Raw genomic sequence first — 26,763 nt, 5'->3', positions numbered from 1 at the left:
TAAAAGTATAAAGAATACTTAAAAATACATGTGTTTCTATTAAAGTTTCCTTTCCATCAAATACCTGGAGCATTAAATATTTGAGTACTACATACATTTGTGTCAAAACACGTAAATGACAACTTACCAGAGATAAACATACTTTCTCTTAGAATTATGAAATCTTCATAATTCGGTGAGTCCTTAAAAAGTAAAGGCAAGTCCTTTCTTGATCAAAACTCTTCAGAGTATGGGCATAGAGGGTACATACCTCAATATCATAAAAGCCATCTATGAAAAACCTACAGCGAATATCATTCTCAATGGGGAAAAACTGAGAGCTTTCCCCCTAAGGTCAGGAACGCGGCAGGGATGTCCACTATCACCACTGCTATTCAACATAGTATTAGAAGTCCTAGCCACAGCAATCAGACAACAAAAAGAAATAAAAGGCATTCAAATCGACAAAGAAGAAGTCAAACTCTCACTCTTTGCAGATGATATGATACTTTATGTGGAAAACCCCAAAGACTCCACCCCAAAACTGCTAGAACTCATACAGGAATTCAGTCAAGTGGCAGGATATAAAATCAATGCACAGAAGTCAGTGGCATTCCTATACACCAACAACAAGACAGAAGAAAGAGAAATTAAGGAGTCGATCCCATTTACAATTGCACCCAAAACCATAAGATACCTAGGAATAAATCTAACCAAAGAGGCAAAGGATCTGTACTCAGAAAACTATAAAATACTCATGAAAGAAATTAAGACACAAAGAAGTGGAAAAACGTTGCATGCTCATGGATTGGAAGAACAAATATTGTGAAGATGTCAATGCTACCTAGAGCAATCTACACATTCAATGCAATCCCTATCAAAATGCCATCCACTTTTTTCAAAGAAATGGAACAAATAATCCTAAAATTTGTATGGAACCAGAAAAGACCCCGAATTGCCAGAGGAATGCTGAAAAAGAAAAGCAAAGCTGGTGGCATCACAATCCCGGACTTCAAGCTCTATTACAAAGCTGTCATCATCAAGACAAAGTGGTCCTGGCACAAAAGCAGATACATAGATCAATGGAACAGAATAGAGAGCCCAGAAATGGACCCTCAACTCTATGGTCAACTCATCTTTGACAAAGCAGGAAAGAATGTCCAATGGAAAAAAGACAGTCTCTTCAACAAATGGTGTTGGGAAAATTGGATAGCCACATGCAGAAGAATGAAACTGGACCATTTCCTTACACCACACACAAAAATAGACTCAAAATGGTTGAAAGAACTCAATGTGAGACAGGAGTCCATCAAAATCCTAGAGGAGAACACAGGCAGCAACCTCTTCAACTTCAGCCACAGCAACTTCTTCCTAGAAACATCGCCAAAGGCAAGGGAAGCAATGGCAAAAATGAACTATTGGGACTTCATCAAGATAAAAAGCTTTTGCATAGCAAAGGAAACAGTCAACAAAACCAAAAGACAACCGACAGAATGGGAGAAGATATTTGCAAATGACATATCAGATAAAGGGCTAGTATCCAAAATCTATAAAGAACTCATCAAACTCAACACCCAAAGAACAACTAATCCAATCAAGAAATGGGCAGAAGACATGAACAGACATTTTTCCAAAGAAGACATCCAAATGGCCAACAGACACATGAAAAAGTGCTCAACATCGCTCGGCATCAGGGAAATCCAAATCAAACCTCAATGAGATACCACCTCACACCAGTCAGAAAGGCTAAAATTAACAAGTCAGGAAACGACAGATGTTGGTGGGGATGCAGAGAAAGGGGAACCCTCCTACACTGTTAGTGGGAATGCAAGCTGGTGCAGCCACTCTGGAAAACAGTATGGAGGTTCCTCAAAAAGTTGGAAATAGAGCTACCAAATGATCCAGCAATTGCACTACTGGGTTATTTACCACAAAGATACAAAAGTAGGGATCCGAAAGGGTACGTGCACCCCGATGTTTATAGCAGCAATGTCCACAATAGCCAAACTGTGGAAAGAGCCAAGATGTCCATCGACAGATGAATGGATAAAGAAGATGTGGTATATATATACAATGGAATATTATGCAGCCATCAAATGGATTGAAATCTTGCCATTTGCAACGACCTGGATGGAACTGGAGGGTATTATGCTGAGCGAAATAAGTCGAACAGGGAAAGACATGTATCATATGACCTCATATGAATTCTTAATCTCAGGAAAGAAACTGAGGGTTGCTGGAGTGGGGGGTGGGGTGGGAGGGATGGGGTGACTGGGTGATAGACAGTGGGGAGGGTATGTGCTCTGGTAAGCGCTGTGAATTGTGCAAGACTGTTGAATCTCAGATCTGTACCTCTGAAACAAATAATGCAATATATATTAAGAAAAAAAAAAAAAGAAGAATGTAGCAGGAGGGGAAGAATGAAGGGGGTGAAATCGGAGGGGTAGACGAACCATGAGAGATGATGGACTCTGAAAAACAAACTGAGGGTTCTAGAGGGGAGGGGAGTGGGAGGATGGGTTAGCCTGGTGATGGGTATTGAGTAGGGCACGTTCTGCATGGAGCACTGGGTGTTATACACAAACAATGAATCATGGAAAACTACATCTAAAACTAATGATGTAATGTATGGGGATTAACATAACAATAAAAAAATTTAAAAAAAAAGTAAAGGCAAGGTGGGTGGGGGGATGGGGTAACAGGGTGATGGGCATTAAGGAGGGCATGTGATGTAATGAGTACTGGGTGTTATGGGCAACTGATGAATAACTGAACTCTACCTCTGAAACTAATGATACACTATATGTTAATTAATTGAATTTAAATAAAATAAGATTAAAAAAGAATAAAAAAGTAAAGGCAAATTCTAGTAGAAATGTAAGGGATTTACGAAAATAGCATCTTGTTTAAGTAATATTTTCTGAATGTTTAATTCAGTCCTAACTAGTTTACATTCAAACTACTGTTGACATTCCTATTTTAGGTCAGCATCATCCAGAAATATTATGTGAGCCAAATTAGTAATTGAAAATTTCCTACTGGCTGCATTAAAAAAACAGAACTAACTTAAAAATATATTTGAACCCAATATATCCAAAATATTATCACTTGTTCATGTAATCAATATAAAAAACTAAATAGTTTACATTTTTTTTTTTCATACTTAAGTCAGTTCAAATTGGCCACACTTCAAGTACTCAATCATCACATGTGGCTAGTGGCTATCAACTGTTCAGCAAAATTTTAGACATTTGTGTTGGCTATAATTTAAATTGGCTCCATCTTTTATCTTTTCTTTCCTGTTTCTAAACTTTGTGCAACAAAATCACATTTACCAATAAAAAATGAAGGGGGGGAAATTGGAGGGGGAGATGAACCATGAGAGACTATGGACTCTGAAAAACAAACTGAAGGTTCTAGAGGGGAGGGGGGTGGGGGGATGGGTTAGCCTGGTGTGGGTATTAAAGAGGGCACGTACTGAATGGAGCACTGGGTGTTATGCACAAACAATGAATCATGGAACACTACATCAAAAACTAATGATGTAATGTATGGTGATTAACATAACACAATAAAAAAAATAAGGAAGAACTAAAAAATTAATCTTTATTTTAGAAAATAAACATTTAGAAAGAAAACTTATCTCACTTCTCATTTGAAATAGCACTTTAAGTATTAGTTCTAATTAATGGAGAAAGAGGAACTTTTGTAAAGCTTGGACTGTGACTTCCTAATGAGGTATTATTTAAGATGCCTAGTATAAAGAGAAAGTATATGATATAATCAAAAGTTAATTGGCTGCTACATAAAAAAAATTACATTTCAATTTATATAATTTTCAGCAGGTAAAATAAAATATTTAATTCCTTAAGACAAAAACGTCCAAGTTGTTAAAATTCTAAAATTAATCAAGTTAAATCAGGTGGAGGGCTGGAATTTCCTTTGTTCCCTGAGCTTGATGAGACTTGACTTTGTTCACCCCTCCTTCTAAAAATTACTATTTAAACATCCTGTATTTCTATTCCCATTTGAAAATGATACACAGCTCTGGTGATTTATAAGACCATTAGGCAAACCAGGGCAATGACCACATGTCCTAAGGCCATAATTTGAATTTTACCTCCTTTTTGGCTAAGCTTTTCCCAAAATGAAGGTTTGGGAACATATTTTACTGCATACACAGACTTAGTTTAAAATAGAATGGAACTGCCTTTGAGCAGAATAAGTTTTTATTACTTAATATTTTAGGTTACCTTATAGAACCTAGAATTTTAGTTGTGTCCAAGTAAAGATGAAAAGAATAGGATTATTTTCCCCCTTGACTGTGGTTAAAAGGAAAAAAAAGAATCAGGATGTGAGAGTCATTTACACTGTGAGCTTCAGTTTTTATTATTGAATATATAAATCATGTAAAAAACTTTGAGAAATTATTGCTATACTTATGCCCAAAGTTAATTTTATGTCATATTATTTATAATGAGTAAGATAGAATTAGATGACACTGGGAGTTAGAAGGGGCCTTGGCAAGCACCTGGTTCAACCTCCAGGGTGGAGAGAAACAGGAAGCCCCGAGAGATTCCGAGACTCACTCAAGGCCTGTATCCTACTTGGAAGCAAGTTTGGCTCCAGAGACCATGCTCTTAACCATGACACTAGACCACCCCCTTCCTTATAAAACTCAGTGTTTATTGATTGACGTCTACAGGTCAATATTCGACATTTTGTATTTTGTTAACATGCAAATTTTAAAACAAGTTAAATGAAACCCTGTGGAGAACATACAGACTTTGCATCTTAGGATATATACCCATGAAATGTAGGATTAACTTTAATTTATAGGTAGAATGGAAATAATACTTTTGGCACTGAATTGTTCTTTTCCTTATTTAAAAAAAAAATAAAAAAAAAAAGAGGGCAAGAAATGAAACAACAATACTGAGGAAAAAGCATTGTGTCCCTTTGGGCCATCCTCACAGAAATCTCGGAAGTAGCTGCAAATTAACTCATATTTTAACTACACCAGAACACTGGCTCTTATTTTGAGGGTAGGGGGAGTTATAGATTACTTCATAGTCTTATAATGGCTATGGATTCTTGTTCCAGAACAATGAATACGCATTCAAAAATTCTGCAAAATAATTTTATAATGTCTGTGACCTCTAGGTTAAGGAAGGTCTGCTCTAAGAAATCTCTTGAATTTCTTGGGACAATTTCTAAGTATCTGAAGTCTGAGTGTTTCTGGATTGGGTTCTCTTAACATGTAGCTTAATATTATATATTTAGAAAATTTAAGTGATCTGTTTCATTTCTAATAATTTCATTACTAGTATTTAGTATTAGTTACAATAATTTTCCAATAACTCTCTGATACGGAAAAAGACATGAGCAAAATCAGCTTCCCCAGCCATTCTAATAATCTAAATATTTAGGAATATACTTTGTAAAGAAAATGAAATCCATTAACACATAGTATCCATGCATAAAACATTCAGCCAGATAGTAAAATTCATATTGGTCTCAGCAGGAAATGGTTATACTCTAGACAGTACTTCTGGTGTGCTCAACAAATTAATGTTTGAGAAAAATAGTATGTGAATTACTTCTTAAATTCTCTAAATTGTGTGTACACATAGAAAATGGTTGGATTCTCTATATGTCAACCTTAGAAATAAACATCTTTAAGAGAATGATACTTCTTTTATTTATTTTTTTAAAGATTTTATTTATTTATTTGAGAGAGAGAGAATGAGAGAGAGCGAGCACATGAGAGGGGGGAGGGTCAGAGGGAGAAGCAGACTCCCTGCCGAGCAGGGAGCCCGATGCGGGACTCGATCCCGGGACTCCAGGATCATGACCTGAGCTGAAGGCAGCCGCTTAACCAACTGAGCCACCCAGGTGCCCAAAAATGATACTTCTTTTAAAAGTGTGGTTTTATTTTCATGTTTCCATATCTCTTACCTCCTGATCTTTTTCTGCTTTTCTTTCTAGAGCCTCAAATTCATCCAAATCACTTTTTTCTTTTAATTTCAATTCCATTTCTTCATTTTCTCGTCTTAGTTGTTCATAGTCCAATACCAGATTATCATAGTTGGCACGAAGTGAATTCAGTTCACTTTCTAAGTTTTCCTATTGGAAACAAAACCAGATTTTCAAGTTGGAGAGAATTCTAATCCTATATTGTTTCCTTACTAAAATTTGGATTAGTCAAATAGTTTAACCTGAAATCATGTAGTTAACTTAGGTCATTCTCTTCTTCAATATCTTTCTAATGGTTTAGCTTGATCCAGGGTAAAATAAAGGATGTGCATTTTGGTAAACTAGCTTAGAAGACTATTTCGAAAGGATTAAAAAAAAAAAAATCATATAAACAAGTGCTCTGCCTATATCTAACTGGGAAAGTTGTCAGGAGTAGGAGGCTGGGGAGGTAGGGTGCATCCCGGGAAGTCCACTTGACCATAGATCCTTATGCTCCTTTGTTATGAAGCCGATAATTTAATTCTCCACCTGTCTGATGCCTGTTTTATTTCTTAAATAGGTCTGAATTTTGGAAGGGAAACAGAGGTATTATTTATTGACCTCTAAAACTCTAAAGGCTATGTTTTACCATACTCAAAAGAGGCCTCTTTCTGTTTTGTATACTATTATGAGAAAGAGATAAACTGCAGGTTAAAAAAACAAAAATTAACACCAGGGATTTTCCAAAAACAACACACTTCTAGAGGATGTTTTAGGGACATAAAAGCATTTTAACTATAACACCTAATTTTAACTAATTCAATGGTTAAGTAGTGATAATAATATCCAAGAATCACTGCAATTTTATTCTAAAACTAAAATGAAATTTTCTTAACAAATACATTTATAAAACTATACTGTACTTTTTTGGACATTAGTAGCCTAGAAAGTCAATATGGACTCTATACCTAGTGAAGTATTCACCATAGTATTCCCTAAAGGTTTGATAAAACCACACATAATACATTTTCTTTTATTTTTCAGTATGATTTGGCAATATTACCCCCTCCCTGCTGTGTCATTCTTCTACTATATGCCTGAGACTTTTGACACTTTAAAAATCAGCCTTTTTTAAAACCCTTACGGGATTATGTAAGGAAAAACAGAAACTAAAAAAAAAAAAAAAAACAACCAAAAACCAAAAAAAAAAAACAACAAAAAACCCATAGATACCAAGATCTATTGGGAAAGAACTAGACGCAAATGTTTACCTATTACCATACACCAGCATTACAAAATTTTTAGCTTCCTTCTACGTGTCAGTTATCAATTAGGAGTGTAACGAGTAATTAGAACCAAAACTGTTACTAAAATTAAGTCAGAGCGAGTAATGTGCTGCTACAACAATGTAAACATCAACAAAAAGTGAATTTTAAAGAGTGAGAGATAATGTTTTATAAAATACATTTAAGTTACCTGACTTAGTAGCTTTGTTGCTGGATTCCACTCTGTCTCATTTAATGTATCAAAAGTATTACTGAAAATATCAGACTCTGAGCAGAAAGCTAGAATTAGGGGAAAAAGAAATTTATCCATAAATATGTTTAATAAAGTTTCTTAAAAGTCAAAGACTAAAAAAAAATCTGATCGGAGGTAATAATAAGCTCCAGTTAGCTAACGTGCTCAAAATATGAATGCCAAGAATACATTAACAAAAGATATGATCATTTATAATATTGTATGAATTAAGATCCCTGGTTAGAATTAGTAATAAAATACTCGATCCTTGATACAATATAGGTAAAAGGACAAATTCTGAATTTGAGATTTGATCAATGTAAGTAGATTTTAAAATGCTTTAAAAATACCGCTAATGTTGGAGACATTATTTTGAAACATGCCTGTGTAATGCTACCCTTTCAAAATTAAAGTTTAAGGCAGATGTTATATGGATACTAATTTATGTTATATGGATACTAATTTAACTGGATAATGATTAGAACAAAACCAACAATAAAAATGTCTCATGTTTCAACTAAAGTGTATCATTCTTAAGAGATGTGAAAATAATAGAGAATGTTCACTTTCTTAAAATCACTAATTTTTATCATTATCTCCATTGTAATTGCATCTAAAATGCATACATTTTATTAAATGTGTTTATCACATTAACTGAGTTATAAATAAAGTAGTTCTTTACTGGGATGCTTTTGTAATTAAAAGCAGCTAAAAAAGCACTCACATTCATCAATTTCCCCCACTACGGTTGCAGCCGCCTTACGTGTTTTTGTTACATTTGTTGGCATATTAAATTCATTTATATAATTTGAGTCCTTCATTTTGTTAATTTTGCCAAGGCACCAAGTGACTCTTCGTTTTCTTTTAGCCTAAGAGGAAAAAAATCAAAATTACCTTAAACAGATCTGGGCTCAAACATCGTAAAACAAGAGAATTAATTTATATTTCTTGGAAAGCATGGACTTGGTAGAATTTTTTTTAAGCCTATTTTAATATCCTATCAGTCTAAGGATGTCATGAGAAAACAAACTTTTTTTTTTTTTTTTTTAAAGATTTTATTTATTTGACAGAGAGAGACACAGCGAGAGAGGGAACACAAGCAGGGGGAGTGGGAGAGGGAGAAGCAGGCTCTCCGCGGAGCAGGGAGCCCGATGCAGGGCTCGATCCCAGGACCCTGGGATCATGACCTGAGCTGAAGGCAGACGCTTAACGACTGAGCCACCCAGGCGCCCCGAGAAAACAAACTTTTAAAATCAGTGTTTAACCCTATAAAAAACTTGATGAAACTATCATTTAAAATTCATGTTTTATTTGAAAGTTTCCCTACAAACTTTTCTGGGACTTAATTGAAAGGAATCGGCTGACTCCCACCCCCCAAGTGATCCAGTGTTCTCTAGCAGGGAAGCTGCGGCTGCCCACCACAGCTACCAAAAGCACTTTGGGCTGTCCAGCTCTGACCGGGAAGGGAAGACAGATGGTCTATTTGAACTTCCTTCAGCGAGTAGATCTCCACACAGCCTTCACAATGCCAGTCTCTTCCAATGCAGTAAAGCTAATGCCTTTCCCAGGGCTCCTAACCTCATTGCTCCTCTCTCCCCTGGGACCTTGCTCCCTGGGTTACCTATTCATCTGTTAGCCTCACCAGCCCCCTCTAACAGCTCGATGAATGAATGCTCCAGCCTCTCCATTTGCTTTTGATTTTTTTTTAAAACAAACCCTTCACTCCTTACTTCTCTCTAGCTACAATTTTCTTTTCATCTCTCTTTCGTGCTCTTCCTCATCATCCGTCTACTCCTTCGTCATCCTTTCAGGAACACCTCTGTCTCCTGGTGCTTATCCCACCACTCACTCTGCTTTGCTGGTTTCTCTTCCTCTGCTTGTGTTTTTCCATATTTCATGGCTACCATTCTTCTCCTGTCCCTCTAGGAGGTACAAGTACTATCTCATCTTACTTGATCCTCCCAGCTATCCTATTACTACATCCTTTTTATAGATGAGCTGATCTATAAATGATCCTTTTTTCTATCTGAGGCCAGTCCCCTCTAATGTGCTCATGATCTCATCCCTTGGGGTCATCTCAACCCTCTGTAAGATGGCTTTCACTCCTAGCACATAGCTCAAATTGCTTTGTAAATGAGCTTGTTTCCAAATCCAAAAAATCGTCTATATTTATCTTAATTAACTTCTCAGCAGAATGTGACACTGCTGAGTGCTACCTCTCTGAAATATTCTCTTCCCTTAGTGACCACAACTCATCTGGTTTCCTTCTTAACTCTAGAGTGAATCCTGGCTCCCTTTGGGATTCTTCTACCTTTATCTAAAAGTCGTTCTTGGGGTCTGGTCTTTGGTCTTTTCATTCCCAACATGCTCTCAGAACAAGCCCATCCATTCCCACAACTTGACTTTGGATCTGCAGTAGCTAATGCCCAAATTGATATATCTACCTCACATCTTTCACCTGATTTTCATTTTCATTTTCAATTGCCTGAAATCTTAAACTGGAGATGTCCCAAATAAAACACTGAGCAGCTGCACTGCTCTTCATTCAATGTTCCTTAACAGTAAATACTACCAGCTACCCAGCAATGTTTGCCAGTCATTCTGGATACCTCTCTCTCCCTCTCCATGACCCCCACAGCTAAGCTATCATAAAGTCCTGTTGAGTCGCTCTCCCACATAGCTCTCCAACTGATCTGTTTTTTTTCCATCTCCAGAGTCACAGTCCTTGTAGAACCCCAACCAATCTGATGCACATAAGCAGCCATACCTTTCTGAAACACAATCATGATCATGTTACCTACAAGACTTTAGCTTGCCCTTAGCATAATGCAATGTTCAAATCCTTCATTGTGATTTAAAATTCCCCTACCACCAAAACATTTTAAGTCCAAGGGATACATTATGTTGTTTTCACTACTCCAAGCTTTTGTACATGTGGATCTCTTCCTGAAATAGTCTTCCTTATACCTTCCACTGGGCTGTTTCCTATTCATCAGTCAGTCAACAAATAGCACTTGGGATGTCTTCTTTATACCTAGTATGGTGACTTGAACATAATTTCTATTAATAATATTATCTTAAGAGCATATATTTATTGAGGATTTGCCCTGTGGAAAATGTAGTGTTGAGCACATTCTATGCATTATTTCATCTAAATCTCACAACAATCTTACGAGGTGGGAATCAAGCTATCTCACAGATAAGGAAACTGCAGCAAAGTGGATTTAAGAAATTGCCTAAGGTAAAGAGTTAGGAATTGACAGCACCAGGATTCAAATCCGGGGAGTCAAGCTCCAGAGGCCATCCTTTTAATCATGATACCATCATAGACAAAAAATACCTACTGGGCTAAAAAAAAAAACCCCTAACTTTGGTAAAAACAAAAAGTACACACACTGGAAGTCAGAATTTTGATCACTATTTTGATCTATATTCTAGATCAATTTTCCCACGATTAATATTTGTTTCTTTAAATAGAAAATATTACCACATACCCTAGACACTTATGGTTCTCAATCACCTGATCAACTTCACTAGAATTTCTTAAGAAACATATTGTACATAGATTCCTTGTCAGTATTTTAAATTTCTTGAATTAGGATCTGTGGGATCAGAGATCCTTATTTTTAATGAACCTCTTTGGTTTTACTAATGTATAGGCAAGCACACAAAATGTTCTGGGTTTTCTGAATATACTGTATCAAAGGATAAGAAATGCATAACTATATAATAAACATATAGGAATACCAATCCTAGTCTCTGTATACCAAGTCTGAGTTGTCATCTTTTAAATTTTACCTTTAATTCCTGTTGTGATGTGAGGGAAGAAGAGGTCACCAGCATCCGTGTTAAGTTCTGAATTTTCTCAATCTGTACTTTTTGAAGCAAATCTTTTTCTTCCAAAAGTTGGGCCAACTGGTCTTTTTCCATTGCCTGGGCCCGAGTCTCCAAAGAAACCTATAGAATGTAATATTAAGTTATGTTAATAATAAATGTAGCTAGATTTTAAAACCTTGAAAGTAGCTTAAAAGAACAGAATATTAAATTTGTATGTGGGGGCTCTTGGGTGGTCAGTCAGTTAAGCGTCCGACTATTGATTTCAGTTCAGGTCATGATCTCAGGGTTGTGATAATCAAGCCCCGCATCAGGCTTTACTGAAATGAAATATACCCTACCTACAAAATACTAACACTATGGCAGTTGCCATCATCAGTAATTTCTCAAACCTATAATAAAGTAAAATACACATTTCTTCCTGTGTATTCTAGATGCTATATATAAGATTATAGCAAGGCTGTTAAAGCAATTCTAGTAATTGCCTAAAAATATATAAATGATAGGCAGAGAAGTTATAAAAGCAGAGGCTTGAATACCTATGGCAAAAGAACAGATGTTCTCATAAGACTTTCATTTGATATTTTAGGTCATTTTATTTTTTTAAATTTTAGCTCATTTTAAAAAAGATAACCAAAATATAAGATTTTTATAAAATATGAAACTGTAATGGTTAAAAGAAACAAATTACAATGACAAGTGATTATGCTACCTTATTAGACTTTATCTTAGGGTCAGAAGAATTCAAGATAATGTGGAAATACAAAAATTAAAGTTTTAAGTAACTACACATGGTCTTTCTTGTTAACCTAATTCCCTATCTTTTTGTGACAACTTAGAAAAAATGTCTCTACTTGGCTCATTTGAAAATATCAAATTTTGCCCTTTGGAAATAAAAAACAAAATCTAGAATAATTTCAAGAAACCAAAGTTTTCAGTTTATAGTAAATTAAACTAAAAAAAAAATTTTTTTTTTTTAAGATTTTATTTATTTGAGGGAGAGAGAATGAGAGACAGAGAGCATGAGAGGGAGGAGGGTCAGAGGGAGAAGCAGACTCCTCGCCGAGCAGGGAGCCCGATGCGGGACTCGATCCCAGGACTCCAGGATCATGACCTGAGCCGAAGGCAGTCGCTTAACCAACTGAGCCATCCAGGCACCCCTAAACTAAAATTTTTATGAGGTGATTTCTCTTTACTTGAAAGCTGTTTTAAATTTAGGTTACAGACCTCAGGTTTTGATGAATTAAGAATCTCTGGGCATTTGGGCAGATCTTAGTTCTCCATCTGACCCTATTCTTTACTGAAATACATGGTTCATACATACCTCCTCTAACTGTTTCTTAAGATCCATTATTTCTTTTCTATATCTTTTCAGGAGAGCTTCATCACTTGATACCTCATTAACATAAGGAGTATTCTTCATATATTTGGCAGTGCTGGCAAACTGGGGAGAAATACAAGAGTGTTAAGTGTTCAATATAAAAAATTAATTTAATTGATAATATTTAGGTTTCTTATAATTAAATTTTATAAAGAAAGATCCATACTCTTCCCCGGTGGCTTAGTACTTTTGAACATGGAGAGTATTCTATGTCCTTGTAACTTACCCTGGCTTCTAGTCTTCAGAAGAGCGAAGGAAATATCTTGAAGACGGATGGATGCCAACAGAGAACCTACAAACACTGGCTTACTGGAATCCCATCCACCCTTCAAAGTCCAGTGCAGCTGCCCCCTCTACTCTGAAGCTTTGCTTCCACTTGAAAGTATCTCTCCTTCCTCTGAACTCTATTCTACTTATTAATAGTTAATTAATCCAGGCAATCACATTGGAAGACCGGTCTTACCTTCCCTCTAAGACTATAAACTGTGAGGTCAGGGACTGAACCTTTTATCTTTGTTTCTCTGACACTACATTGATCCAGTGCTCAGTAACTATTGAGAACAACATTTCTTAGAGTGTAAGTAGCAGAAGTAACTGTAAGTAGGTCCATGAAGGTGACCATTAAATAATACTGAATCCTTGAGACAGCTGTTCTATTGACATTTCTCATTTTTCCTTTTTTTAACAGAAAATGTAAGCCTTAGGCTCAGAGCAAAGGCAAGCAACAATCAGCTAGCAGGAGTTCAAGAGTTATTTTGTTATAAACACACACACACACATATTTGTTGAAAATGATACTAGTTTTTCATTCATGGGACTGAGACAAAGTTTCCTTCTACAATAAGTAGAAAAAGTGAGTTTTTTTTTTTTAAAAGAAAAATAGTATGATAGTGTTGGATGTGGCAAAAATTATGGAGGTGGGATATGAATGATTGAAATTTGGGAAAATAAAGGAATACTATTTAGTAGGCAATACATCAGTTTTATTGCAGCAGGTATGTTATGTCATTTAAAAAAGATACCTAATTTTAGTGGGTAATTTTTTCTGCTTAAAGATGATTTTCCCCCATATTGAAATAAAAATCAAACTCACCTGTAGAGTAGTAAGGGTTTCATCAAAAGACACTGGAGTAATTGTGCAGATAATACGTGTCTTTGCATTTCCTCCCAAGGAATTCTGGAGAATTCGTGTTAATTTACTATCTCGATAATTTATGAAACCACTTAGGGAGAAAGGGGTTTGGGGAAAAAAACAGTAAGAATTTTTATACAACAACAGCGGTTGGTTTTTAATGCAGAACCTTAAATTAGCTACAGTTTAAAAATTCTTTACAGGTTACCTGAGGCAGATCAAAACTACTAACTATATCATATTTAAGATAAAAAGTAAATTTAGTAGGTCACAGTCATATGTCTTAGAAGCTAGGCATGCTCACAGAATCACAAAAGCTTTTTAATACAGGGAAGAAATCAGTACATTATTTGAGTGTTACTAAAGTATTACAATTTTCAACCTCACGCAAAACATAAGCATCAATAAGTAAATGTACAATGGAATAAACTTACCCAACTTGTCCATCACTAAGTTTCTTGATCACTTGTCCCAAAATAAATAAACTTCTATTTATATTACAGCCTTCCTTGAGTCGCACACCTGCATTTATTAGGCAAATATGAAAATGAAAGTTGACCTCTGTACTAAATGATGAACTTATTTATCAGTAAGTTATAAAAGAAATGAGAAATTAAAGGGTCAGATGGTAAAGTCTGTGCTTTGGATTGGATCTGAGCCCACTTTCTTCTTTTTTTTTTTTAATGTTTTATTTATTTATTCATGAGAGTCAGAGAGAGAGAGAGAGAGAGAAGCAGGCTCCCCGCCTAGCAGGGAGCCCGATGTGGGACTCGATTCCAGGACCCTGGGATCATGACCTGAGCTGAAGGCAGACGCTTAACCATCTGAGCCACCCAGGCGCCCAATCTGAGCCCACTTTCAATGCCTCTCTCCCTATTCCTCCAACCTATTAAGTAAACTAGAAATGCTATCACCTGAGAGAAAGAGCAAAAAGAAACAGATGGCTAAGGAAAAATAAAATCAGAGGGAAGAAAAGTTCATTTCCTAAAAGAGTCTGTCTAACTCCTCAGTTCAAATCTGTTTTTTTCCAAACCTCCAAATATAGGCAACTATAGACTTTTTTTTTAATTTTAAAGATTTTATTTATTTATTTGACAGTGAGAAAGATAGTGAGAGAGGGAACACAAGCAGGGGGAGTGGGAGAGGGAGAAGCAGGCTTTCCGCTGAGCAGGGAGCCCGATGCGGGGCTCGATCCCAGGACCCTGGGATCATGACCTGAGCCGAAGGCAGACGCTTAACGACTGAGCCACCCAGGCGCCCCTAGGCAACTATAGACTTAACAACAAAATTAATTCCTATAGACTCACAACCAACAAAGTTCTAATTTTTAAGCTAATATGCTCATATGGCTCATATATCACCAAAAAAAAAAAAAAAAAGTACACTGAAAAGCTCTCTCCTACTCTTATGCTCCATTCAAACAGTTCCTATCCTCCTACCAGGAAACCACTTTTATTAGTTGACTCTTGCAGAGATTTTTACGAATACAAGTTCACATATATTTATTTCTTCCTTTTCCTTTTTACACAAATAGTAGCACATTATATATGCTAATTTGTACTTTGCTTCTTTTTTTACTTCGCAATATATCCTATCATTAAACACTGGTGTTTTTCACTCTTTTTTATAGCATAAAATTCCACTGTATGGATGTATCACAATTTATTCACTCAGCACCCTACTGAGGGACATGTAGGTTTTCAATCTCCCACATATACAAAAGGTACTACAACAAATAGTTTTGGACAGCTGTTATTTCACAGGTGCATGATTCAGCTGCTGCTGTAATATTTCTGCTTAACATGCAGGCTTAAAACACGAGCAAATATTTCTTGTTCACAGGTTGTAGGATCCACTGGTTTGGTGGATATAGGCCATGCTCAGATGAGTGTCTCTGTGTCAGGCTGTAGGAAATTGACATAGAAAGGTCTGACATCTTCATGATTTCGAAACTTCCTAAGTATGCTTTTCCATTTGTTTAAGTATTTAATTATGTCCTTTAGGTCTGTTTTAAAGTTTTCTTTATTTTGGCCTTAGGTAATTTTTGTTGAGTTTCTACCTAGGTATTAGATCTCTTAAGTCATTATTGTAAATGGATGGAGTCTTTTTGTACACTAAATATTCGAACTGGTTGTTGTTTGTTAGTTATTAATGTCTGTATATTAATTTTATACTCCATCACCTTTCTGAATTTCCTTACTAATTATGAAAATCTGGTTTTCATCGCACTCTCACAAGCTTTGCAGCTATGCAATCTTATCAACTGCATAGTTTAGCTTTTAATTGATGCTATAGTAGCCTAGATAATTTGCCAGATATAGGAGCTGCTTTTAAATGAACTTTAAAAAAATTTTGTTTTTGAAATATTTGAGAGAGAGAGAGAACACGAGAGAGGTGAGGGGAGGGAGAGAGAAAATCTCAAGCAGGCTCCATGCCCAGTGGGAGCCTAACACAAGGCTTGATCTCACAACCATGAGATCATGACCTAAACCGAAATCTAAAGTTGGACACCCAACTGACTGAGCCACCCAGGTGCCTCCAGATGCTGCTTTTTATGTTAAGGACTTTCATCACAAAATTACTATCTTCATTAGTTTCTAAAGTGCAAGGTAGCTCTTTTTTTTTATTCTGTAAAAGAACAAGATGACATTGAGACCAATACATTTATGAGTTTCCATTACCTTCAGCGCCTGTTTGAGCAGCTCTTTCACTGCCTGCAAGGTCAACCAAATTCTGTAAGATAGATGAAAATAAACCTTTAGGAAGGGTAACTTGAACTAAAAAAACCCAACTACTGAAAACAATTTTTAACACACAGTCTATTTGCATACTCCATTTGGATGCTTGTCTTTCATTCCACTGTTTAGGCTTTCCCCTTTCTGAGTCAGATTGATCTATATACCTTGTTCCTTCTTTATAATATATCCTCCATAATGCTGTCAGAATAGCTTCTCCATTTCCTACACAAAGTTCAAAACGTTACTGGTGAATATGATACTTTACAATCTGGCACTTGTGTTGCTCCAGCTGTAAATCTACCCATTACTCACTCAGAATTCTAACTGACCTACTCGCTATGCCCTAAATGCCTCATGTATTTCTATGCTTCCAAGAGCTACCTTCTGACATTCCCTTTGTTTAATCAGTCCTAATGTTCTAGTCTGCCCCTATTCCTTATTCAGGACCAAAGACGATTGTTACCTCCCTAGTAAAACTTTGCCACCTTTATCCGTCCTCTCCCACACCTTGAATGAACTGCTCTTTCAATCATGTACCCAGCGGTCTTTAAAGATACGACTTATTCTTTCCTGTGCTGAGCTAGTCATTTGTGTCTATGACTACACTGTAGCATCTTTAAAAGCATGGGCCTCTTCATTTCACAAATATTATTGACAAAAAAGTGACTGCCCGTCGTGCTCCAGGCAGTGTGTTAGGTGCTAGGGATATGACAGTGAACCAGACAAATAAGTTCTCTGCTCTCACAGAGCTTTTATTCCACATGGGGCAGGATGGGGAGAGAAGGACATTCATGAGAAATGAGAAAAAGACACATAAGAAACACATCATTGTAAGTGTAATATAGGTAATTTAAGTAGAGTGTCCGAAGTGGAAAGAGGAAGGTACAGAGCAGGTGCTTCAGACCAGGTGGTAGGAAAGGCCTCCCATTAAGCTAGGATTGAGAATGACAGGGAAGAGGGGCCAGCCATGCAAAGATCAAGGGAACCATACTCTAGGTAGAAAGAATAGCCTGTACACCCAGTCACAAAGCAGAAATGAGCTTGGTATATTCAAAAAATAGAAAGGGCAGCATGGCAGAGTTGGTGAAGTAGAGATGGGACAATATAGGGTAAGAGAAGTAGATAGGGGTCAGACTGTGCAGGGCACTGTAAGGAAGAGTAAGAGCTCTGGATTTTCTAAATGCGACGGGAAAGGGTTTAAACAAGAGAGTGACAGTCATATCTTTTTTTTTTTTTTAAAGATTTTATTTATTTATTTGAGAGAGAGAATGAGATAGAGAGAGCATGAGAAGGGGGAGGGTCAGAGGGAGAAGCAGACTCCCTGCTGAGCAGGGAGCCCAATGTGGGACTCGATCCCGGGACTCCAGGATCATGACCTGAGCCGAAGGCAGTCGCTTAACCAACTGAGCCACCCAGGCGCCCTGACAGTCATATCCTGATTTAACTTTCTGGCCCCTGGACTGGAGAGGGGCAAGAGTGGTAGCAGGGAGTCCAGTCAGGAGGCTCCTGCAGGAATCTGACTGAGAGGTGATGGTGGCCTGGGCTAGGGAGGTAGCCGTGGAGACAGTAAGTGGTGGAGGGATGTCTTTATTCTTTTAATCTCAGAGCCGTACTATGCTCAGAACATGATGAAGGCTCAGCAAATATTCTTAATGCATTAAAACAAATTCAGAGATTTAAATTCTGTCTCTCTGTGGACACTTTCAGGGATGGGCAGTACTTATGTACTCCTGCTTTAATTATGTCCTATCTAGTTTGAAATAACAGTGGGACACACAATTATAGTCATCTTTACAAAGACATGAATTAGAACTCAGAGACTCTAGATAAAATAAATGTCTGACTATCATCAACACAGAAATGATAACAGAATGTCTGGGGGCAAACACAGGAAGTAAGAAAGGCCACAACACTCCTATGTTTTTGATAGGAGGGTAGGAAAAAGAAGCCACAAAGGATATAGAGAAGGAGCAGAACTGAAAGAAGCTAGATATTATGAACCAGAAAGATCAAAAGACACTGAAAAAAAAATAATAAATAAAGGCCACTTCCAAAGAGCCAGAAAATGACTTTTTTGGGGAAGACTTCTTTCCAAGAAGATTCTTAGAGTAAGTCGGAAGGTGAAGGGTTGAGCCAGATGGTATCTATAGTCCCTAGATGATAGAGCATCAAAGAATATGGAAAAAGTCACCAAATGGATCACTGAATATGTCAAGAGTATTAAAACTAAATTATTAAGAGAAACGTTAAAATTGTAGTGAAATATCACAGACTGGGTTTAGAAAACAAAACAGAAGTTACGTTTTGTGTTTTTGTTGTTGCTAAATCAAAGCAAGACCAGTATACTAAAATAAATTTTATGCTAGTACAATAAAGTAACTGAGGTGAACTGAATTAGATATTTAATTAAGACTCTGATTTTTCAAATCTGAAAGTGAAAAAACATATTATAGATTTATTATTTTTTCCCTGAAGTTTTCAAATCAAATAGAGTAATCTTCAGTCATATCCTAGATGAAGCTAAAAAATTTAGACCGTGAAGACAGAGAATATTGGCAAGGAACAGGAAGGAAGCACAGAAAATGAGAGAGAAATGATATAGTACAGCAAGAAGGAAATGGGAGGTTTATTTATGTGGAGAAAGGAAAGTTTGCATAATGTATATATTCACTATTTAACAAACAGGTATTGAACATAAACTATGCATAATGTGTTGAGGCTATAAAGATGAATAAGATATCACTCTTCCCTTCAAGGGATTTATAGTCTAAAACACTATGTTTATAATATAAAACATCTCCTTATTATATTTAAGAATATACTTGAATAATGTGATTTACTATTTAACAGTCCCAGCTAGTTTTTGTTGATCCCATGGTCTCAATTCTATTGGCTGAGACAAAACAAAAACAACAACAACAAAACTGAACGGCCCCCACCCCCATTCCAAGAACACTCTAACTCTTAAATGCATATGGAAAGCCTCCCGCCCAAGAACTCTGGTTAGGAAAAGTCCTTCCATCTAAATTTTAGGAGAGGCAACCATAACATAACAGGAAGAAAGACCCTCTGAATTCTTCCTATGTTTTAGCTAGTAATCTCATGTCTACAAAAGAGACTAAACTACCAATTTATACATGTTTTTGCCTGTTTAGTTCAGTTAACAATTCTTATGAAACCAAACATCCAGCAGCCAAATTAAATCATGCTTTGGCCCATACAGTACAGTACCATGGTCCATCAATACTCACCAAATGGGACACTTTGACAGATCCTTCACAATTGGAAGGTTCCCCTTTCTCTCTACTTTCCAAAATCTAGACAGAAAAGAAAACTTGTAAAAAATTAGTGCATTTTTTTTTTTTTTAAGATTTTATTTATTTATTTGACAGACAGAGACATAGCGAGAGAGGGAACACAAGCAGGGGCAGTGGGGGAGGGAGAAGCAGGCTTCCCGCTGAGCAGGGAGCCCGAGGTGGGGCTCCATCCCAAGACCCTGAGATCATGACCTGAGCTGAAGGCAGGCGCTTAACGACTGAGCCACCCAGGTGCCCCAAATTAGTGCATTTTTAATTGGAAAGGCCAAACAGAGAGTTACCTACCATCCTAAAAATAGTATGAGAGCGACTGCTTCTTTGATTCATTTTTGTAATTCCATAATGTCTATTCTCTGTAAAAAGTAAGTCATATTTCAGCTGTATACATTAAAATCCAAAGAAAAACATTAACTTTTATTTTTAAGAGTGAAAAGTGTGATTTGAAGCCAAATACATTTAACGGAGTAGTTTTTACAAGTGTTTTGGGGAAATACAGTATAAAGTCTTACTTTCTCCTTTTGTGATCCACTTCAAAGCCATTTCTGATGTATAAACAACTTCTTCTGTGAGATCAGCCACATACACATTCCTCTGAAACAAGTTTAATTATGAGAAGAGTAGAGAAGAAGTCACTAAAAAGTGTGAATCTCAAAAAGAAGGTGTCAACTATTACAGAATTCATTTGTGGAAGTTACAAGTGGAAAATGTATGAAAATAACAAGTAAACCTATAATATGTACAATTTATTTCCTATACCAAAGCACAGCAAATTCTAACCTGATACTTCCATCTTGCTCTTTTTTAAGGCACTTATACCAAAATATAATAGCTGTCAATGTTTAAGAACTATACATATTGCTCATATGCTGTCTCTATAAACACTTAAGAAAAAATAAACCATACAAACAGGAGACAGTTTGAAAAATATAGAAATTAAAGGGAAATGTTCAAGAATAATAACCCCAATAAGCAAGTCTATTTTTAGAGCTACTTCAACTCTGTTACTCACATTGAAGTCTTCCCGAATTATTAAAGGCTTCATTTTTTGAGTGTCACAGAGTAAGTCTGTAATGGTTTCATTATATATCTCCATGTAAGACACACGTAAGAGAAATTCCCTGTCAGGAAACTGGAAGAAAAAAAAAAGTGTAAAAACATCAGAGATCATCCATTTGTGAAAACCTAATATTGAATACCTATGTGCTAATATTAAATATTAAAATATTCTGAGAAATTATCTTTGCAAAGCAAACAAGAAACAAAACCTCATATGGTTTTATATTGATGATAAACACAAAATATAAAAGTATGTTTCAGGAATAATGAAAAGTATAGTATCAAATAATGAGGAGAGCACCCAGTCCAACTCTCTAAACTCAAAATAAAACCCTACCAACGAATGGTCAAATAAGGACATTAAAAATCATTAAAACAGTAATGAAAAAATAAACTTAAAACCAACTCTGGGGCGCCTGGGTGGCTCAGTCGTTAAGCGCCTGCCTTCGGCTCAGGTCATGATCCCAGGGTCCTGGGATCGAGCCCCGCATCGGGCTCCCTGCTCGGCGGGAGGCCTGCTTCTCCCTCTCCCACTCTCCCTGCTTGTGTTCCCTCTCTAGCTGTCTCTCTCTCTGTCAAATAGATAAAAAAAAAATAAAAATCTTTAAAAAAACCAAAAAAACAAAAAAAAACAACTCTTAGTTAGGTTGCTTATTCTGGCCTCTTCTCTACCTCTACTTTTCTCTGCTCCTTAATAATCACTTGTAGGTAAATAAAGGCAAGGAGGAGCTAAGCATTCTTGAAAGATTTTCCTGTTCCTTAACACCCACTTTTTGGTGTGATTAGTGCTGTTTCAGGATTCAAGGGAAAGACTGAAAGAACTTTAAGCTCTACAAAGTAAGTCTGTGAGGGAAAAAGTTAATCTATGTTATGCCTTCTTTACCGATGGCTAATGAAGATATAACTATCAACCTACTTCCTTTCATCATTACAAGAGACTATTACTACTTTTACCTGTATGTACCAGAAATTTAGCTAAGGTATTTACCTTTTTAATTTTCTGGAAAATGTCATGAATTGCCCTGGGTATTACTCCCAAATAATCCTCTGAACCCATCATGGTGTATGTTTTTCCTGAAGCAGTCTGACCATAGGCAAATATGGTACCTGTAAAAACAAAACACCCACACATGCAAAGATTAAAAATGAATCTATAGGGTGTAAAACTATCAATAATTGAAAAGAGAACCAATACTAAAATATCTCTACAGTGAATACAAACCATTGTAGCCTTGTATGGCAGAATCTATGATTGGTACTGCTATTTCTTCATACACATTTTTAGTAGTTTCATTACTGTGAAAGACACGATCTAAAAAAAAACCACACACATAAACACAGAGGTTAAATCAAACAAATGAACTTTGTTTTCTTTCTTAGTAGTTGTCCAAAGAAATAAAATTGTCAGGATATGGTAAGATAAAATATTTAGGACACAATATTCTCTTCAACTTATTGGTCCTTTGAAAATATACTTCTCTATAAGGTGAGATGTGTTGGTCCTCACAAAGAAAAAATACAAGTCAGACTTCTCAACTATCCTATGTGCTTTTAAGAGGCAGTAGGGCATAGTGGCTGAATTCAGGCATATAGAATCAGACTATCTGCAAATCTGGTTCTACCACTTATAAGTTGTGTGACTTTGGGCAAGGAGATTGATGTCTCTGTGCCTCAATTACCTAATCTGTAAAATGGATATGTATTCTCTTCCTCATAGAATTACTATGAACATATGGTTAATACTTAGGAAATGTGAACTATTACTATGCTTTGAGAAATTTTAAAGTTTATAACATATTTGACAAGAAGGCCTAACTCAAACTAAGAAATGCACATATATGGAAAAGGAGACCTGAACAAAGCTGAAAGGTTACAGGGAATGACTAGCTGGCCGGCTGCTAAAGGAGGCTGGGTTCACAGTAGCATTTGTGCTGATGAGTTCACTAGTCTAGGATGTGGTTCTCTGCTTTTGTTAGCATAATTAGCACATTAAAAATGGACTACTCTTTCAACGGTGGCCTCATAGTAAAAATCTCATAAGAAATGGATTTGTAAATCAGGAAGGAAATGTATCCACCTGCAACAAGAAATTCAGTGGTCAGACTGCTTGCATTCTGACCATACATCTGCTCTGTTTGCAGAACTAAATGGAAACAAAAGTGCCATCTGAAGGCTGCTTAGGGGTTATGATTTCAGAGCAAGGAGAGATGGTAGAATGATTCAAATCTTCATGCCATTTGCTTTAGATGGGTGGATAAATCTAAATCTTCTATGGGCATACATAGCTACTGAGAACCTACAGATCATGTGTCTGAATGCTTATGTATCCCTCACTCTTGGTTTTATAATCTCTGGGATATATTGCTTTACCTTTTTAAAACTTATGTTAATGCTCTAAAACAGTCCTTTACCAGAAATTGTTTCCTCTTCTATAGATCTTTGCTCCAAAACCTTTTATGATGGCTTTCTAGTTTAATGCTAGTTCAACAACCTAGCCATTCTTACTCCTCAAGTTGTTGAGAGGACCTCACTGTTGTCCTGAGGTGCCTAAGTGGCAGCATGCTAGTGTGGCTGGATTTGAAGTTTGACTCTTCCATTTGCTGGCTGTATGACTCCAGGCCTATTTCAGTTCATCACTGAAATAGAAAGGTACCTACAGTATAAGCTTGTTAGGAGGATTAATGAGTTAATCTGTATGACATGCTTAGAACTGTGTCTGGCACATTGTCAGCAGTACATCCATATTAAATCAACACACAAATCAGCCTAGTCAACCTTTAGGGTCTGCATGTCCCTGTGTCCTAATTAGCTCACTCATCCTGCAGGTCCCAGTGTCACTGGTATCCTTTTAGACACATAGACCAGTTAGATCCGCTATAAACTCTCACAAAGCATATGTCAACACAGATGTGATTACTCCTTTAAAGGCGCTCTCACCATGTAAGTTTCACAAAAGCTGGGGTAGGTCTCTGCTCTATTCCAGCACACAAAGAAGGAATATCTTTACTATTTATTCTTTAGAGAATTTTCTTAAAAGATGAACCATGAGAGACTATGGACTCTGAGAAACAAACTGAGGGTTCTAGAGGGGAGCGGGGTGGGGGGATGCGTTAGCCTGGTGATGGGTATTAAAGAGGGCACGTTCTGCATGGAGCACTGGGTGTCATACGCAAACAATGAATCCTGGAACATTACATCAAAAACTAATGATGTAATGTATGGTGATTAACACACCATAATAAAATAAAAAAAAAATAATGGTGGAAAATATATACTAAACTGAAAGAAAGATCTTAAAGATGACTTGACATTAAGCAACATATTTTAGGCTTATGGGGTTTTAGGCCACAAATAAACTAATGAATAAGAGGAAGAAGTATTAGTTTCAACCATATGGCACTATAACTATAATTTCATTTTATTTATTATTTTTTTTTTTTAAGATTTTATTTATTTATTTGAGAGAGAGACAGACAGCACAAGCAAGGTGAGGGGCACCCTGCTGAGGGACAAGAGGACTCCCTGCTGAGCAGGGAGCCCGATGTAGGGCTTGATCCCAGAACTCCGGGATCATGACCTGAGCCAAAGGCAGATGCTTAACTGACTGAGCCACCCAGGTGCCCCTATAACTTCATTTTATTTTATTTTTTTTTAAAGATTTTATTTATTTATTTGAGAGAGAGAGAAAGCATGAGGGGGGGAGGGTCAGAGGGAGAAGCAGACTCCTCGCTGAGCAAGGAGCCCGATGTGGGACTTGATCCCGGGACTCCAGGATCATGACCTGAGCCGAAGGCAGTTGCTTAACCAACTGAGCCACCCAGGTGCCCTATAACTTCATTTTAAATATCAATTTATTATCTTACTTATCATACATGATGGATGAACAATTTTTTAAAGTTTCCACTGAAGCAGTTTATAGAAGGCTTAGTCTGATCTTTAATGACAAATCCAGTATTATTGATAAGACTTTTATACTCCTAATAGGAAAAGGATAACAGATTAATTTTTGATGCTATTATAAACCTACCAAAACTGAAGGATTTACTGCCATCAACTTGATAAATAGCATTATTGTCAGTTTTCCAGTAAACTTGGGTATCTCCTCCAAGAGCTTCTTCTCTGAAAGAATAAAAACACTGCATTTTAGTATAACTGGTCATGGAAGTCATGTTATATGACAGATAAAAGATTCCATCTTCTGAAGAATATTTTAAAAGACAATATTGACTTATACTATATATTAGAAATTTGGAAAATCTGCCTTTGAGGGGTCAACACTTTTAAGTGGGGGGTCAGTGATCTCCTGCCTTCTCATGGGAATTTCCTTGTAAAGTTCTTCATTTCCACCCCCGCCTATCCAGTACTGGTTGCTGAAAAGATACATTCAAAATGCAACTCTGATTATGTCCCTCTTGCTCAAAACTTTAAAAAACCATCTGAAATTCTTAATATGGCACACTAGACTTGGATCATGTTTATTTCTCTCTTCAACGTTATCTTGCTCTAAATTCCAATATATATCTAACTCCATACGGCTACCTGAATGTCTCTTTCAAAATAAGAAATGCAGCCCCTCTGTGTCTGGAATACCTTGACTTACCTTTCCATTAAGTAATTTAACTATTCTTTCATTCTGACACCAGCCTTGTCCCTGGTGTCATCTCAGAGGGGTTAATGACTCCTCTAGCAAACACTCTCCACCTATCATAACACTTGTTACCATGTATTGTAATGGTTTATATAACTGTCTTCTAATGCATTAGATAATGAACCCTTTAAATATAGGAAATTCATTTTGATATTGTCATTTATTAAACACCTTGTGATATTTAACAATTATTTCTCAAACACAAAATATATTAGTATTCTGGAGTGAGTGCCAGAGCTAGAGAAGCAAAGACTTCATTTCTTCCCCTTTCTGTTTTTTCTCTATAGCATTTATTACTTCCGTAACATTATGTCAACTTAACATTCTATATTTTTTACTTTATTTCCTGTCTGCTCTAGAATGTGGATCTGACAGGGGCAAGGATGGTAGTGTCTGTGTAGTACTGTACACTGTACTAAAAAAAAAAAATCACGATTAATAAATATCAGCCATGCAACGTTCTGGATGTTGAATTCAGTCATTGAATGAAATCTTGAGTGCCTAGGAATACAATGCAGTAAGACAGACTAGTCCTTGCTCTCAAGGAATATACAGTGAAGAGGGAGAGGCAGTTAAGTGCAAAATGACCGACTGTGATGAGTGCCTGTAAGAATTATCCGATACGACTTCCTTTAAGGAATGGGGTGGGGTGGGGAGGCTCAGATGGAGAAAGGCAGTGCAGGGCCGGCGTCAAGGTCTTTAACGTTTGCCAGCCTGAGTTAAACGTTTAAGAGACTCCTACATATGCAAAGTATCTTCTAGATCCTCCGATCCTTCTCCGTCACTTACAGATAGGGACACAAAACCGGTAAGGGGCGGAGATACCAAGCAGCGGAACCGGGAAGGAGCAGCGGGGACTCTCCGGCTCAGGCCCGGACCGGAGCCCCCAGCGGGGTCCTGGTCTCGGTCTGGCCTACCTACCTGTTGTTGAGCGGCCGGACCCGCACGCAGACCGCGACAGCCCCTTCCTCTGCCATCCTGCCAGGCTAGACCCCAGAGAACTGGCGCAGACGCTCTACCTTCTCGGCCTCAGAGAGCACGGGCCGCCCCGCCTTTAAGTTTAAAATTTCCCAAACGCCGCGTCTGATTGAGCCGCGGCCGCATGACGTCACGGATTGTTCCACTGAGCCCAGCGCGGGGGCGCGAGGCCGGCGGCGCGTCCACAGATAAAGGGGGGGAGGTTAAAGGATGTGGAGGAGAGCCGG

General features: G+C 37.1%; 1 protein-coding gene across 2 annotated transcripts in view; it reads right to left on the bottom strand.

Moving 5' to 3' along the window:
- The window catches only part of CENPE (centromere protein E), an 84,891-nt gene extending 58,347 nt beyond the window's left edge, over positions 1 to 26,544 (bottom strand). Inside the window, exons 1-16 of one of the 2 annotated variants that reach the window (XM_044912656.1) lie at positions 26,480 to 26,544; positions 24,938 to 25,029; positions 22,133 to 22,222; positions 21,899 to 22,017; positions 20,864 to 20,983; positions 20,364 to 20,445; positions 20,140 to 20,207; positions 19,789 to 19,854; positions 16,481 to 16,532; positions 14,234 to 14,321; positions 13,761 to 13,890; positions 12,611 to 12,730; positions 11,251 to 11,409; positions 8,177 to 8,321; positions 7,411 to 7,499; positions 5,938 to 6,105 (exon numbers count right to left, since the gene is read on the bottom strand). In XM_044912656.1, the coding sequence (XP_044768591.1) occupies positions 5,938 to 6,105; positions 7,411 to 7,499; positions 8,177 to 8,321; positions 11,251 to 11,409; positions 12,611 to 12,730; positions 13,761 to 13,890; positions 14,234 to 14,321; positions 16,481 to 16,532; positions 19,789 to 19,854; positions 20,140 to 20,207; positions 20,364 to 20,445; positions 20,864 to 20,983; positions 21,899 to 22,017; positions 22,133 to 22,222; positions 24,938 to 25,029; positions 26,480 to 26,535 (1,644 nt within the window). In that variant the 5' untranslated portion in view covers positions 26,536 to 26,544. The remainder of the gene's footprint in view (positions 1 to 5,937; positions 6,106 to 7,410; positions 7,500 to 8,176; positions 8,322 to 11,250; positions 11,410 to 12,610; positions 12,731 to 13,760; positions 13,891 to 14,233; positions 14,322 to 16,480; positions 16,533 to 19,788; positions 19,855 to 20,139; positions 20,208 to 20,363; positions 20,446 to 20,863; positions 20,984 to 21,898; positions 22,018 to 22,132; positions 22,223 to 24,937; positions 25,030 to 26,479) is intronic. The other variant, XM_044912655.1, reaches the window with a different exon arrangement.
- Between the last annotated feature and the right edge of the window lie 219 nt (positions 26,545 to 26,763).

This window comes from Neomonachus schauinslandi, chromosome 2 (assembly GCF_002201575.2).
Source record: "Neomonachus schauinslandi chromosome 2, ASM220157v2, whole genome shotgun sequence".
Lineage (NCBI taxonomy): Eukaryota > Metazoa > Chordata > Mammalia > Carnivora > Phocidae > Neomonachus > Neomonachus schauinslandi.
The sequence above is the reverse complement of the archived record's forward strand: the minus strand, read 5'-3'. Positions and strand labels throughout refer to the sequence as shown.